This window comes from Hypomesus transpacificus, chromosome 3, assembly GCF_021917145.1.
Source record: "Hypomesus transpacificus isolate Combined female chromosome 3, fHypTra1, whole genome shotgun sequence".
In the NCBI taxonomy this organism is placed as follows: domain Eukaryota; kingdom Metazoa; phylum Chordata; class Actinopteri; order Osmeriformes; family Osmeridae; genus Hypomesus; species Hypomesus transpacificus.
In genome coordinates this window covers 6,017,639-6,030,676 of record NC_061062.1, presented here as the reverse complement: position 1 = coordinate 6,030,676, position 13,038 = coordinate 6,017,639, and the positions used below count along the sequence as shown (strand labels likewise).

At 42.5% G+C, this 13,038-nt stretch overlaps 2 protein-coding genes, 1 non-coding gene and 1 pseudogene across 6 annotated transcripts; 1 reads left to right on the top strand and 3 right to left on the bottom strand.

The window, feature by feature from the left end:
* Positions 1-25: 25 nt before the first annotated feature.
* ndufaf1 (NADH:ubiquinone oxidoreductase complex assembly factor 1) lies at positions 26-2,058 on the top strand. Its single transcript, XM_047046897.1, has 5 exons — positions 26-260; positions 495-1,016; positions 1,271-1,456; positions 1,536-1,610; positions 1,713-2,058. The coding sequence occupies exons 2-5, from the start codon at positions 516-518 to the stop codon at positions 1,851-1,853; spliced, it is 903 nt and encodes a 300-aa protein (XP_046902853.1). The 5' UTR covers positions 26-260; positions 495-515; the 3' UTR covers positions 1,854-2,058.
* Positions 2,059-2,068: 10 nt separating this feature from the next.
* Positions 2,069-6,311, bottom strand: nusap1 (nucleolar and spindle associated protein 1). Of its 4 annotated transcripts, none has more exons than XM_047046701.1 (11): positions 5,949-6,311; positions 5,547-5,774; positions 5,323-5,455; positions 5,128-5,220; positions 3,988-4,100; positions 3,764-3,814; positions 3,494-3,645; positions 3,120-3,280; positions 2,910-3,029; positions 2,729-2,819; positions 2,069-2,605 (listed from the first exon to the last, which is right to left on the bottom strand). In XM_047046701.1, exons 1-11 carry the CDS (start codon positions 6,021-6,023, stop codon positions 2,518-2,520), a joined length of 1,305 nt encoding a protein of 434 aa, XP_046902657.1. In that variant the 5' UTR covers positions 6,024-6,311; the 3' UTR covers positions 2,069-2,517. The 4 variants fall into 4 exon arrangements, with proteins under 4 accessions (XP_046902657.1, XP_046902672.1, XP_046902665.1 ...); XM_047046716.1 differs by having other exon boundaries at positions 3,494-3,642; XM_047046709.1 differs by having other exon boundaries at positions 5,128-5,217.
* A 784-nt stretch (positions 6,312-7,095) lies between these two features.
* Positions 7,096-7,211, bottom strand: LOC124466555. Its single transcript, XR_006955953.1, has one exon. It is a non-coding gene; the product is annotated as a U5 spliceosomal RNA (small nuclear RNA).
* A 1,896-nt stretch (positions 7,212-9,107) lies between these two features.
* On the bottom strand, positions 9,108-9,321 carry LOC124466554 (annotated as a pseudogene).
* Positions 9,322-13,038: the final 3,717 nt, after the last annotated feature.

Sequence of the window (13,038 nt, the reverse complement as noted above, 5' to 3'; positions counted from 1 at the left end):
ATAAACACCAAAAAGGAACTGAAATTTCACTCAGTTACTGTTCCTAGTAGAACTTCACTCGGGATGGACTTCTAGCAATCGTTTCTCGTGACTGCAACCTTCTAGAGAGCTTTCATCCAAGGATGGTTTACATGCAACAGGGCAGATATGGATTATAACTGTATGTATGTAGTAGCCTTGTGCTCAGTAGATCGTTAATGAGTCTAGCTTCAAAACCAATCAAAATATCAATGTTCCGACCTGAAATCCACGTATCAAAGGCAAGTATCTTATCAACCAACGCTGTCAATATTAAGGGTACATTTGTTTTGTGGCATGGGTTAATTTGTTTTAGTGTCTTTTTGGCCCAATTTACCAAAGAAAGGAGAATGACTAACTAGGGTACTAAGGCAGTAACATCGAGAGGGTCAAGAGTTCGTTATTAATTTGTTTTGCATGTGTTGAATGATATATTTTGTGCATATACATAATGTTCCTGTACTATTTCCAAACAGTGAGAATCCAGGACGCCAAACATGTCTTTGTTAAGGACCACATTGAAGCTGCTGAGGCCTCTCTGGCAGCAGAACCTCTTGGCTCCCTCTGTTCCTCGTATGACTATGGCATGGAGGACTATCTGGAAGGGAGAGTACAGACGGCCAGGCCAGCCCACAGACAAAAGCCCACCATGGAAATATTTCAAATTCGACTTTGCTAAAGGCATGGAGGGGATATGGAAGCATTTCTCCCTGCTGAAGGCGGAGTTTCTAGCTCCCATAAAAGGCCCCCAGGGCCAGCCGCTGGCGGAGCACATGCTGGAGCAGACCAGAGTGATCTGGGAGTTCAGAGGACCAGAGTCTCTGGAGAAGTGGATCGTCTCCTCTGACCGGGAGATGGGTGGACGGAGTGAGGCTTATCTGAAGCTGGGGAGGAACAACACCACAGGCCTGCTGTACGGAACACTCTGCACCAACCCTCCGAGGGACGGGGAGACTCGTTACAGTGGCTACTGCTCCTTACGCTCCCAGCAACCAAAGGTGGGTGAGCACTGTACCAGTCATCAGAAAAAGTCCATGCAAACTGTATGATGTTGGTGTGTCAGTGTTTTTCACTATCAGTGTACCCTTCTATGCTACTGAGGTTTAACATCGGAATGATTGTCTGATTCCACACTGTGGAAGGAATGTTTTCAAACAGACTGTCCCTTTAATAGACAATTACCAGATGTAACTGTTTAGTCCCATTGATCAACTTCATTAATTACACCACCCCCCCCCCCCCCACTCCTCAGGGGTCATTTGATAGGATAAAGCACCTTGACTGGACAAACTTCAACACACTACACTTGCGTATTCGTGGAGATGGACGTCCATGGATGATAAACATTGCAACCGAAATGTATTTCTCTCACATGAAGAATGACATATACAGTTACTTTCTGTACACCAGAGGTGGACCTTACTGGCAAGATGTCAAGGTAGGTGTCTGGAAAGATATTAGACTGTCACAAAAACATCTTCCCTTGGTTTAGAACATAGCGTTATTCTTCTTCGCAGATCCCATTCTCGAAATTCTTCCTTTCAAATCACGGAAGAATACAAGATGACCAGTCTTGTATCTGGTTGGACAAGGTAAGATCTGAGCAAATCATTTCAGATGTGGATAGCTTTACAGTGACATGTATATATTTTTATATGAACACACTTTTTTGTCTTGTCCCCTCCCCCCAATAGGTTAACACTATTGGATTCACGCTGGGGGATAAAGTGGATGGTCCATTTCAGTTGGAGATTGACTTTATTGGTGCATGTAATGATAAAGCTCACACAGAAGAGTTTGCATACGAATTGTACAAGAGAAACCCAGAGGTCTGAGCTGGGATGGAACCTCCCCTTACTGAAGTCCCCACAAAGAAAGGTTTTGTGTTGAATATTAAAATCCTGAATCACTTGTTTTAGGTTGTATGATGGAATGGCTGAACATGCTCCACTTTCTGTACATGAATACATAACCTTGTAGATATGTCTTGCTGTGTCATCATATTGTAACGTGGTTCTGAAGTAAAGTAGCTTGACCTTGTCAGGCCCTACATTTCTTTACTTTGACCCACTTCCAAACACAATAATAACTATATACATGGACATTTAACACATTTCAGACTTAGGAACAAAGCATGTGTTCAGTTATTACACAAATATCCAAATACATAAAAAAAAGGTTTAACTCAATATAAAATATACAAAAGGCAACTAAAATATTCAGACAGGAAGTTAAACTTTTCCCCCACCACTGTCTGCGTATGTACTTCCTCTAAACATAAAAGCAGTTTTTAGAACTAGAGGGTTAGAGCATTTACTAAATATCAGTGAGTAGAAAATGATCTACAAGTACACACACACACATTACCAATGTCTTATGGAGTTTGAACATTGGAGTCAAACACATTACACAAAACTGCATACTAGAACAGAGAAAATGTATGCCACTAAAAAGTACAGCTCAATGACCACAACAGGCAACAAAAATCAAAGGAAACGTTTAAGACATGGTGAGCCCTCTTCTGGCCCCTAGCATATTCTCTTTTTTTTGCTTCCTGTCTTCCTTATGTTTTGTTCTCCGTTCCTCCCTAGAACAAAGACAATGTGGTTGACCAACAGTGGTAGTACTTACTTAGTAAATTCAACATTTAAGAATTGAAAAGTTGGTTCTGATAGTACAATGAATTATGATCTTACTACTGATTCCTCACCTTGTTTGGACCTTGTGCTGTTTGTAATTCTTCTGATTGGATGGGATTCCCACCAAGGTCTCCTGGGTTGGTTCAAAAGGCTTCAACTTTCCTATGAAAACAGTGAACTGTCAGGCTTTTCCATACCCAGTTGTGCTTTTCGCAACAGAGAATAAGAAGGACAGCTGAGCCCACTGCTTACCCTTATGAGGCTTGTAGGACAGGGGACGAGAGAGACTAGCTTTCAAATCAAACGTGGATTTCTTATTGGTCCCAGGGGTGTTTGAAATACTTGTGTTTCCGTTAAAGACAAATGTTGATCCTTTAAATGGAAAAACATTATCAGTTTGTCATATAATCAAGAGGCAAGTCTGGTGGAAGAATGTATTATTTATGAAGCTGTGAAAGTTACCTGGAGTCTTTGTGGAAGATAGACCGGACGTCTTGATTTCAGGCTTCCCCGTCACTTTAGAGTCCTGTCCTGGAGTGAGGAGGTCCACGCAGGGAGACAAGCGTGCTGGGGTCTTCACCACGGCCCTCTTCTGCTCGTTATCCTGCACAACTTGAGAGAACCTGCACACAAAACAATAGTAAAAAATGTTTTTAAATAAGTGTTATGAGACTTTAACACACCACACTCAACCTAGATTGGTTTCACAGAGCAGGGATGCATGCAGAGCCCTTAGGAGCAAAGTCGACATGATTCCACATCAATTAAACAAACCAGGACACCCATACGCTCCAGTGTCTCAGGGTCATAGAAATTGGTACATGAGGGAGCCTAACCGAACATTGATCCTGCGAGTCGAGAGGATGGATGGTTTGAATGGAACGCTGTCCTTCAGGTCAGGCTTGTTGAGCTGGGTGTGCCTGCGTCTGCCTGAGGAGGGCTTCGTCTCCACAGATGCAGGACTGAACAGGGAGGTTCTGCTGGACTTCTTCAAAATACAGAGAAGAACATTTACCACACAAAAATTGGCAGTGGATAGTTTTTAACAAGTTAATTAACCAACACATTCATTACTATAATGAATTTGACAAAGTTGCAGAACTTACACGTTTAGTGTTTCTCTCTGCCGGCTTTGAAATAGTCTTGTCTGAGAGCAACTACAAATAAACAACAAAAAACAGTTCTTCGATGAATACACTAATAGGGAAGACCTAGCCGTGTCATTCAGTCACCATTGTTTTCAGTTTTTACATAATTAAGGCCAGGAGTTGGCTTGAAACAACCTTCCAACTTGTGAAAAAGATGACAACATCATTAAACAGTTTATTACCTTCAATTCCTTTACTGAATTTCTGAACACATCCATCTGCTTGGTCTTCCTCTGGACATATAAATCAATGGACTCCATCTTGTTAAAGTGTGCCTCGTGGAGCTTTTTGAAGTCTGAAAAGGAGAGCCACAATTTAACAGTTTCCTTCATCTGAGAAAAACAACCTATGCTGGGTGTGCAATGAGATGGATGGCTATGAGGTGGGGATAGGTATAGCTCAGGAGTAGAGCTTCTACCTGAGATCAAGAAGTCAGTTTCAAATCACCCCCCCCCCCCCCATCAGCAGTGTGGCCAAGTGCGTATTTCACTGACTAAGAGAAAAGTTTGCGATTTGCAATTTATTTATGTACCTTGAAATGTCACCGGAACTTTAAGAAAGAAACTGAACATGTCTAATCTCATCTGAAGCGTTCAACAATTACCCGAAAGCCAATAACAAAACACACATGAACTGGACGCCAAACAATATATAAATAGCAATAGGCCGAAAGATAGTTGGACACAAAACACTCACCCCCCATGCCTACTTATGCCTGCAGGCTGTGCACACCCACTTGGGGATGAAACCAAAAAGGCTACAGCAAGATCTGACATTTATATAGTACATTCTACGTGATGGGAAACCTTGAACTCAATATGCCACAGACGACGACCTCCCCAAAGCCCTCACTGTGCACCAGTGGGGGTTAGTTACTTTGTCACACTTCTCTCCTTCTTTGAACGACTGACAAGAAGTCTCATCAGCGGCTGCTGATGGGATGCCCTCGGTGAGAGACCAGGGGCCCGTTTTAAGCAAGGAGACTGACACAGACTCTGGTGTCAAAACAACGAGGACCACACTATTAGCAGATGTTCACAAACTTCAATCAAATTGAGTCGGATCCCATTTTCTACTTTGCAACCTCGCTGGATCCCAGATGTAAGGGCAGTAACTTTGATGTTAAACAATGCACAAGAGCAACCCTTGAGGAGCAACTGATGACGAGGCCTGCTCACCAAATTGTTGTTTTATGTATCATTATCTGCCCATAATTTGACAACTGGTGCATCACCCTAATTGCTTGTATAGAACACATTACATCAAAGCCACATCTCAGACAATGGCCATTGGTCAACTATGGCATTTTTGACACAACTTACTTGGCGTGGTGGGCTTCAACATGGGCTTAATCCTCTTCAACAGGGCCTCATGGCGGGGAATCTTTCCTGCTTTCGTCACTTTAGGCTCCCCTACTGAGTGAGAAGGGTTCAAGGTCATTAAAAGCAGGTAGGTGCTCTGTTTAGCATTAACCACCAGCCTGTCCATTTCACAAAACAGGGAGTTTTGGTGCTAACCTTTATCACATGTCGCAGGGACTGTGTTTGTGTCCGTTTTTTCCGGCTGCATGTCAGGTTGTTGAGTGGAAAACACACGCCTCTTCTTGGCACTCGTAGTCTGAGCTCCAGAATGGGAATCTTTCTCGTCAGTCTTTAAAACAAAATCATTTGACTGACCAAAACTCACCATGTTTAAGAATTGTGTTACTAGAGTTACTTATTATTGTACAGTAGGACATTACCTCAAGTGCTTCGCTCTCTGTATTGACGTCCTCGGAGTTCTTCCTCTTTGATGCTTTACCACGTCGTTTGGTAACGAATAATGAAGTTGTGGGAACGTGTTGATCAACTTGGTTGTCGTTTGTGTCATCGTCGTTCGGTGCCAAGCCTCTATTCAAGTCTGTCCCTTGTTCACCCTGATGTTGCTGTTCTTGGTAGTGCCGTTTGAGCGCTTCTCGCAGCTTATCAGCCTTAATGAGGGGAAATAATACGATGAACAAGTTAAACGTTAGTAGATCATGCCCAAGTAAAGTCGCAAGGCTAGCTCTGCAGTCGTCCAGATCTAGCTAGATAGTCTAGGTGGCTACAGTACTGTAGGCTAACAACAAGTTAGCTAGCAAGTCTAGTTCGCTTATAAGCTTTACCTTCATATTTGCCTTGAGTCCAGCGTCTTTAGCCAGACCCCGTAATTCTGCATACTTCATACAGTCTAAATCCATTCTGATATCCTATCCTTTTTCTCGGAATGAAAACCTTTCTCTTACTACTACTGTCTTGTACAAGTATTAAACAACTTCTCTTTAACCGCGCTTAACGGTTTGAAATCCAATGTTTCAAAGTATTGAAAATTAAGCCTTGTGATTGGATCACCGATGCAGCTGGGAATTTCTCAACCAATAGAAACTCGTTCTCCCACGTGACTTGTTTTGAATGATATGTTATAGAATTTGCATGCCGGCGACCTCCTGCCCCGTTTCCCGGCGAGTTCAGTTTAGTGAGTTGATGGGATCGTTTTATTTATACAATGTTGTGCAATGGGTGTCATAAAAAATCGCCTGCAGTTTGCTACTTATAAACCTTTTGAATGGTAAAATGTGAACATTGCAGTAAAAGAAAGAGTAGGCCTAGTGCACACTGTGGAGTGGGGGTAATATGTCACTGTGGCTTAGTTTCAAGTTTTATTGTCAGGTGCACAGAACAACACAAGGTCAGACTGGGCACTGAAATTCTTGGGACAAGACAACGCAAGCAACCTAGCATAACATAACATATAAGTATCAAGAACATAGATTACATCTATGATAAGCTCAAATAAGATTGAATAAAATACCAAAGAAGGGTCTCGTTGATCCGGATAACAGTACTTGGGCGCCACCTACATGCCAGTGTAAATATTAACAGACGCAGCGAATTGAATTCAGTTCATAAAGCGGCGCCGTCTCACATACATTGGCCGGGTGGAAACCCATTGTCGTATTTCCATTCGTTGTTTTCTTGAAGTATTAATTATTATAAGAGGTTCAGAAATTGATTCTGTTTTTGCTATCATTGGTGTAATTTATATTCTGAGTAGGCTACTTGTACTATGTTATATTATGCCCGGTTGCTTTACGTTATCTTCAGTGAATTTCAGTGCCCAGTCTGACTTCTGCGTTGTTTTGTGCATCTGACATTAGAAGACTTGAATTTGTACTTGAAATAGGCTACATCTATTCCTCAATCATCAATTTCCTCCATCACAGTTCAATGTTTCCAAAAACCACTTCCTGATTAATTTTTAACAATATAGGAAGCCCCGCCGTGAAGCAGGGCATCAAAAAATTGGTTGATACTCGTAATGTTCCTCTCCACGGAAATCTTTAGTAAAAGGCGAAAGATTTATACGATCTGAAGAGAAACCAGAGTGTACTGTCCTAGAACAGTCTCAAAATGGGGTCCCTTTCAGCGACATGACATTCTCAGTTACGGTCATGGTTTGAAGATTTACATTTCAAATTGTAAATCAAAATCTGTGAATTAAGGTAATTCTACTTGGAAACTATATGTACACTGACAATGTTAACAATTTTTCTAAATATGTAAGAGCAATCACAAACGAATTGAATTATGGGAAATATTTAAAACACTTCCTGGATAGTTTGAGGAATAGCGTACATTCTAGTGGTACTAGGATACACATGATTACCTAAAACACACTGAATTCAATAAACCATATACGTGATGGCATGTAAAGCATCCTTCATTTTTTATTTAACTTCCTACGCAATCTTAACACTGCATGTAGACTACTCAGCAGAAGCTCCGCATACGCCAACACGAATGTCCTTTCACGAACACGCTCGTGCAATAAATGCACAAATGTATTAAGTTATCAGTAGTAAATGGCACCATCGAGAGCGGCAACGTCGACAAATTATAATAATCAGAGACAGCATAAATTATATAAAATAAGATAATAATCCATCGTTTGTCCTACATCGGCTATTCTATGAAAATGTTTCGTTATGGCGACATCTAGTGAACTGAAAGGTTGGTTCAGTTAGTAGTTATAAACACCTACGCTACTGTGTATTATCAGCTTTCAGGGATAGCCTACATGTTTTGGGATATAATGGATAAGTAGGTATAGGGTGTTAGTATGGCTGACTTGGATAAGTATTTTAGACTAGAGGATAAAATAGGTCCGTGTTGACAGCAACCCGTGTTGACAAACGCAAAATAGGGCTTGGTGGCTCAAATTCATGTACGAGTTTTCCATTTTCAACATCTTCCGTCCGATCAAACATACCACCCAGCCTCGTTGGCTGACTGTATAACAGTTAACCATGTCTCCATCTTCTCTCCTGCCCTGCCCTTCCCTACTCTACTGGTGTAGTTTGGTGTATATACAGTTCTGTGCAAAGGTGTTAGGCACACATAGAGTAAAAAGTAAAGCTATAATGCTTTAAGAATTAATGGAAATGAAAAGGCTAAACTCTTTTTTTGAACAACATTGCACTTGCAGTATTGCCGCACAAATTCAGAAGAAAAACAAGTTCAAATGAATGTACATATGAAAGGACAAAATAATGTACAAAATCTTGTAGGCTTCAGACTTTTGAACAGTACAGTAAGTACAGGGTGTAAGCAGGGGCGTGTTCAGGGAGTGGCCTAGGGTGGCACAGGCCACCCCTGAAATCTGATTGGCCACCCCAATATATGATGGCTGTCATGGCTGTTGGCTATATGTCTGGACACACCGCTGGGTGTAAGTACTGTAAATGTTCTCCGGTGGTGTCTGTGGTCTGGAGTTTGTGAAATTGTTGTTTGTATTGGCCCCTTCCAGTAACGTAAGGGGGTGTCATATTCTGAACTTTGTCTGCTTATGAAAGGCTGACACAACAGCATCACTGCAGAGGTACACATCTCAGGTTGTTGTTTCATAAGCTGTGGTTAAACTGACAGCAGAAATGTTAGTATTTCTGCCAGGTTGACTTGAGGAGCCAGCTCAGTCCGTGTTCTCCTGGCTGTGGTGGAGAGAGCTCGCAGTAGCAACACACCAGTCACCTGAAATATCCAGTCAAAGCCTGAATAGAAACCCAAATGGAGATGAGAGGACCACAGAGCCTTCCTGACAGTGGTTGGACTTCCGTATACAGGGATAACCCATTTCAGAAGAGGCATTTCTATGGCTCTAGGTTTGTAGTGTGAGCAAAACAGAGATAGTTTGGCATGACTGTGAAATGCGTCATCTACACAGTAACACTTCCTAACCCACTGCAGTATGTCAACATTTGTTTTAAACATTTTGTTTTCCCCTGGAGGGGAAGTGCACCGTTCCTGGAGGTACTGCAATACCAGGTCGATGCGTGGAGTGGACGGAGCAAGCCCCTATTCCATCTCCCTGTTCCAAAAATCAATTTAATATATGGTCCCCGGGTAGGGGACGTATCAGATATTAAACTGATAAGAACAGATTTTTTTTTTTTTTTTTTTTTTTTTTTTCTTTTTTTTTTTTCCTTCAAAAAAAAAAGAAAAAGAAGCATTGATCAACTCTAAAACATTTCATAAAAGACAATCAAACAAGACAGTCACAATAACCAATTCCCCAAAAGGGTACAGGACAAAAGCCCCACAAGGGGGCGCACATTTCAATTACCCCCTAAGGGGTTACAAGTGGAAGTCCAAGTTTGACGGGGTCAATCCAGGCTTTCGCCCCGATGGCTCCGTCTCCCTCTCCTCCCGGTCGTCCTCGCCAGTGGTTGTCGAGCGACTGGCCCTCGGCTCTCGGTCGCGACGGCCCCTGGGAAGGCTCCATCCCTTTGCCACTGCTCCCAGGCTGCTAGTCGGACGACTGGCCCTCGGCTCTCGGTCGTGACGGCCCCTGGGAAGGCTCCATCCCTTTGCCACTGCTCCCAGGCTGCCCTTCGGCGAGGATTTTCTGATCCTCAGTTTTCAGGACATCAGTCCGTCCAACTGTCCATCCCCTTGGTGGCCTGGCCCACCTCTGGGTTACCAGCAACGCTGGGCGCCAAGACGCCCAACGCTCAGAAGGGTGGGGACAAGTCCCCGCCTGGCGTCGGGGCCGAAGCCCCCAGGCAGGCGACCGCTCCGACCCGCCCCCGTCACCGGATCCCAGTACCGGCGATCCGGTATCGACGGGGGAGGGCCAATGTCTGTCCAATTAAGGACAGACACTCACAAGATCTGAGCCAAAAGGCCGAGAAGCGATACCGAGCTGCCCCTCGAGAGACCCGAGTCATTTCCAGGAACGTCATATTAATATAGGGCGTCACAATTGTACTAATTGGACTAATGAGCAACATACTCCGTATAAAACCAAACGGAGTATAAAAAAACATCATTAGCAAAGGAAAATCGCTTTAATCAACGTGTAGTCTTTGAAAACTAACGTGAAAACGTGGTGTGGCTGTCACGTGATACACGGCCCTCCAATTGGAAATGAAAGATACAACTGTCGAAAACAATCACAGTTAGGCTACTCTTCCGAGAAACAACCGGCCAATAACATGAACTTTATGTATTGGTCAAATATTTCGTATTTTCGTGGTAGCCTATTTGAAGACTGTTACGATAGCTCACGAAAGAACAAACAACAGCCATGCGAACAGCGGACTCTAGTTACGACAAAACCCTGCCATCTGCTGGGCATCATATAGAACAGCAGCAGCCACAGCTTCGAGCTCCCCAACAGAAAACCAGTCTGTCACGCTGTTGAGCATAACCAACATGGGTGATATGCATTTTGGCCATCAATTGGGACAGAAGATCAATCTTGTCTGAGTATGCAAAAGTGGAAAAGGATATGCTATGCAGTGTAAAATCACATTAGCCCTACTTTAGTTACCTACTAGTTAACAAGTTGCCTTTGAATATGACACACACACGGCTAGTGAACTATCATGCAGAGGCGTGTTTCGAAGCAGCGCATCATGATCAGCCATTTAAACTGCTAACAAGGTCGATGGTAATAAGCAAACGCGTGGTATTGAGTTAATAGCCGGCGAGGTAGGCTACAGTTGCGCCCTAGATATTAACATTTGAGAGAGTTGGCTTTAGAGACGACAGTTCAGTTTTCTATTTGACCGTAATTTGCGAAAACATGTCCTATGCTAGCTTGCAGTACGACGTCAGCTAGCTGGGTCGGCAACTCGCATCTAAAGACGTGGTGCTATAGGGCCTATTTGAACGGCCTCGTGACCAAACTGCCAGGTAGCAAGAAAAGAAATCAACGTAGGCCTTCCTTACTTTACATGCCAAATAACTACTACCTCTCAATGTGTCTTCTTTCAGCCAATGCCGGGATACATTTGCCGTGACACATTGCGCATCGAGTCGTTCGGTAATTGGGCCTCGGCCTGCTACCAGGCCTGGTACACACACAGGCCTCGACGTTAACAGGCCGAGTGTCCTACAACTTCAGCAAAACTCAAACAACAAAAGCGAATATGCCCTGACTAATGGCTGACATGACTGTAAACATTGACACACGTTAACCACATACATTGTCACGCATTTGGTAGGCTATTAAAATAAACAACAAGCGCTCTTTCCGAATGACTTGGATCAATGCGCTGTAGTGAGAGCCCTTCCATTTCTCCCGATCGAAGCACTTCCACTACAACTCCTAAAAGTAACTCCGAAATGTCCTGTTTGCACATTCCGAAGAAGGCAGTGTATTCTAGCGAAGGGGAAAGATACAATGAAAGCAGCCTATATGTAGCCTATGTTCTTTGACAAGTCACTGACAATTCACAGCACATCGGTCTGACTTCAAACTTCATTTTTGACGTGATTTGCCACAAGGAAAGCTAAATCGCCAAAACTTCGAGGCTACTCCATTTGGCAGACTTGGAAAACATGTCTAGGTCAATACGACATGCAACAGGAATCGGCTTACCATTAAACATATACTCACAGTTTGAGGGGTTGCATGCGGAAAAAAACGACTAACCTACGTCGTTCCTCGCCGGGGCAATGATCCCAGAGCTCAAACAAAGCATCATGCAAGGCGTCAAATGTACAACATCCATTAAACTGCTTTTCCACATATCTTGTATGTATTTGGTCCGTTCGTGAGGGAAGATTTCAGACGAGGCCGACGAAATATCCTCCCGAAGACAGTGCCACTTGCTAAAGGACTAATCCAATACAATGTGTTGACCTGCGCATACCTGAGAAATGTTAATGAGGTGCAACACTTGAGCGTCTTGGGGGGGTTGGGAGGTGAGAAGGTTTGTGGATCCCTTTCCTGTGCTGTGTAGGTCCCATGTAAGCCTGTTTTTCATTCCTTTTATTTTCCTTGCCTCGTCGGACCTCATTGGATTGAATTTTAGACACATGTCACATTTGTAACATGTCTGTAATATAGTTATTAAATCATTCCCCAATAAAGCGAAATATAAAAAAACAAATCCGTATTTATAACGGTGAAAGACTGTAAATTAGCAACAGTAAAAAGTTAGTTATAAAACATGAATTAACCGTTGAATTCGTTAAGTAGACTACTGTCAATGTAAATACAAGACAGTTTGATTACTTTCGCATTAGGCCTATTCCTTTGTAAAAACTAGGCTATTTCACCGTTAAAAAAAAAGACTGTAAAGTAGCGACAGTAAAAAACTTAATTAGAAAACATGAATTAACTTTTTAATTCACAGATAAGTACTGTACATGTAAATAAAATAAAGTAGGCTATATATCTTTTGCCTAGTACTGTACATGTAAATAAAATAAAGTAGGCTATATATCTTTTGCCTATTGCTATTTTAAAACAACAGTAAAGTATACTTTACACTTTCAAAACACTAAACGGCAAATGTGTTTAATACAGATGCATGTTAACTGAGATTTTAAGACGGTAAATGTGTAAATTGTGGGATTAAATGGGAAATGTTTGTATTGCTTTTTATTAATTATGCACTCATCGTCGTTGTAGTGTCCTGTGCTCTAAATACATTCCCGTCTGCAGACTGACTCCAGACGCACAGGTATACTGTAAGTTCACCAAGTGATAATTGCATGTACATTTCCAGTAGTTTTGATGCACAACTGGCTAATATGATGTTTGGACTTATTCTGTCTTTTTGTTTCTTTGCAGCGAGAGTGCCCCTTTTTGGGGGGCACTCTCTTTTTTCTTAAGAAAAGACAATTGTCTCAAGCACCTGGCATAACATAACATATAAGTAGAACATAATTTACATCTGCTGATCTTAAATAAGAGAGACGGTAGGC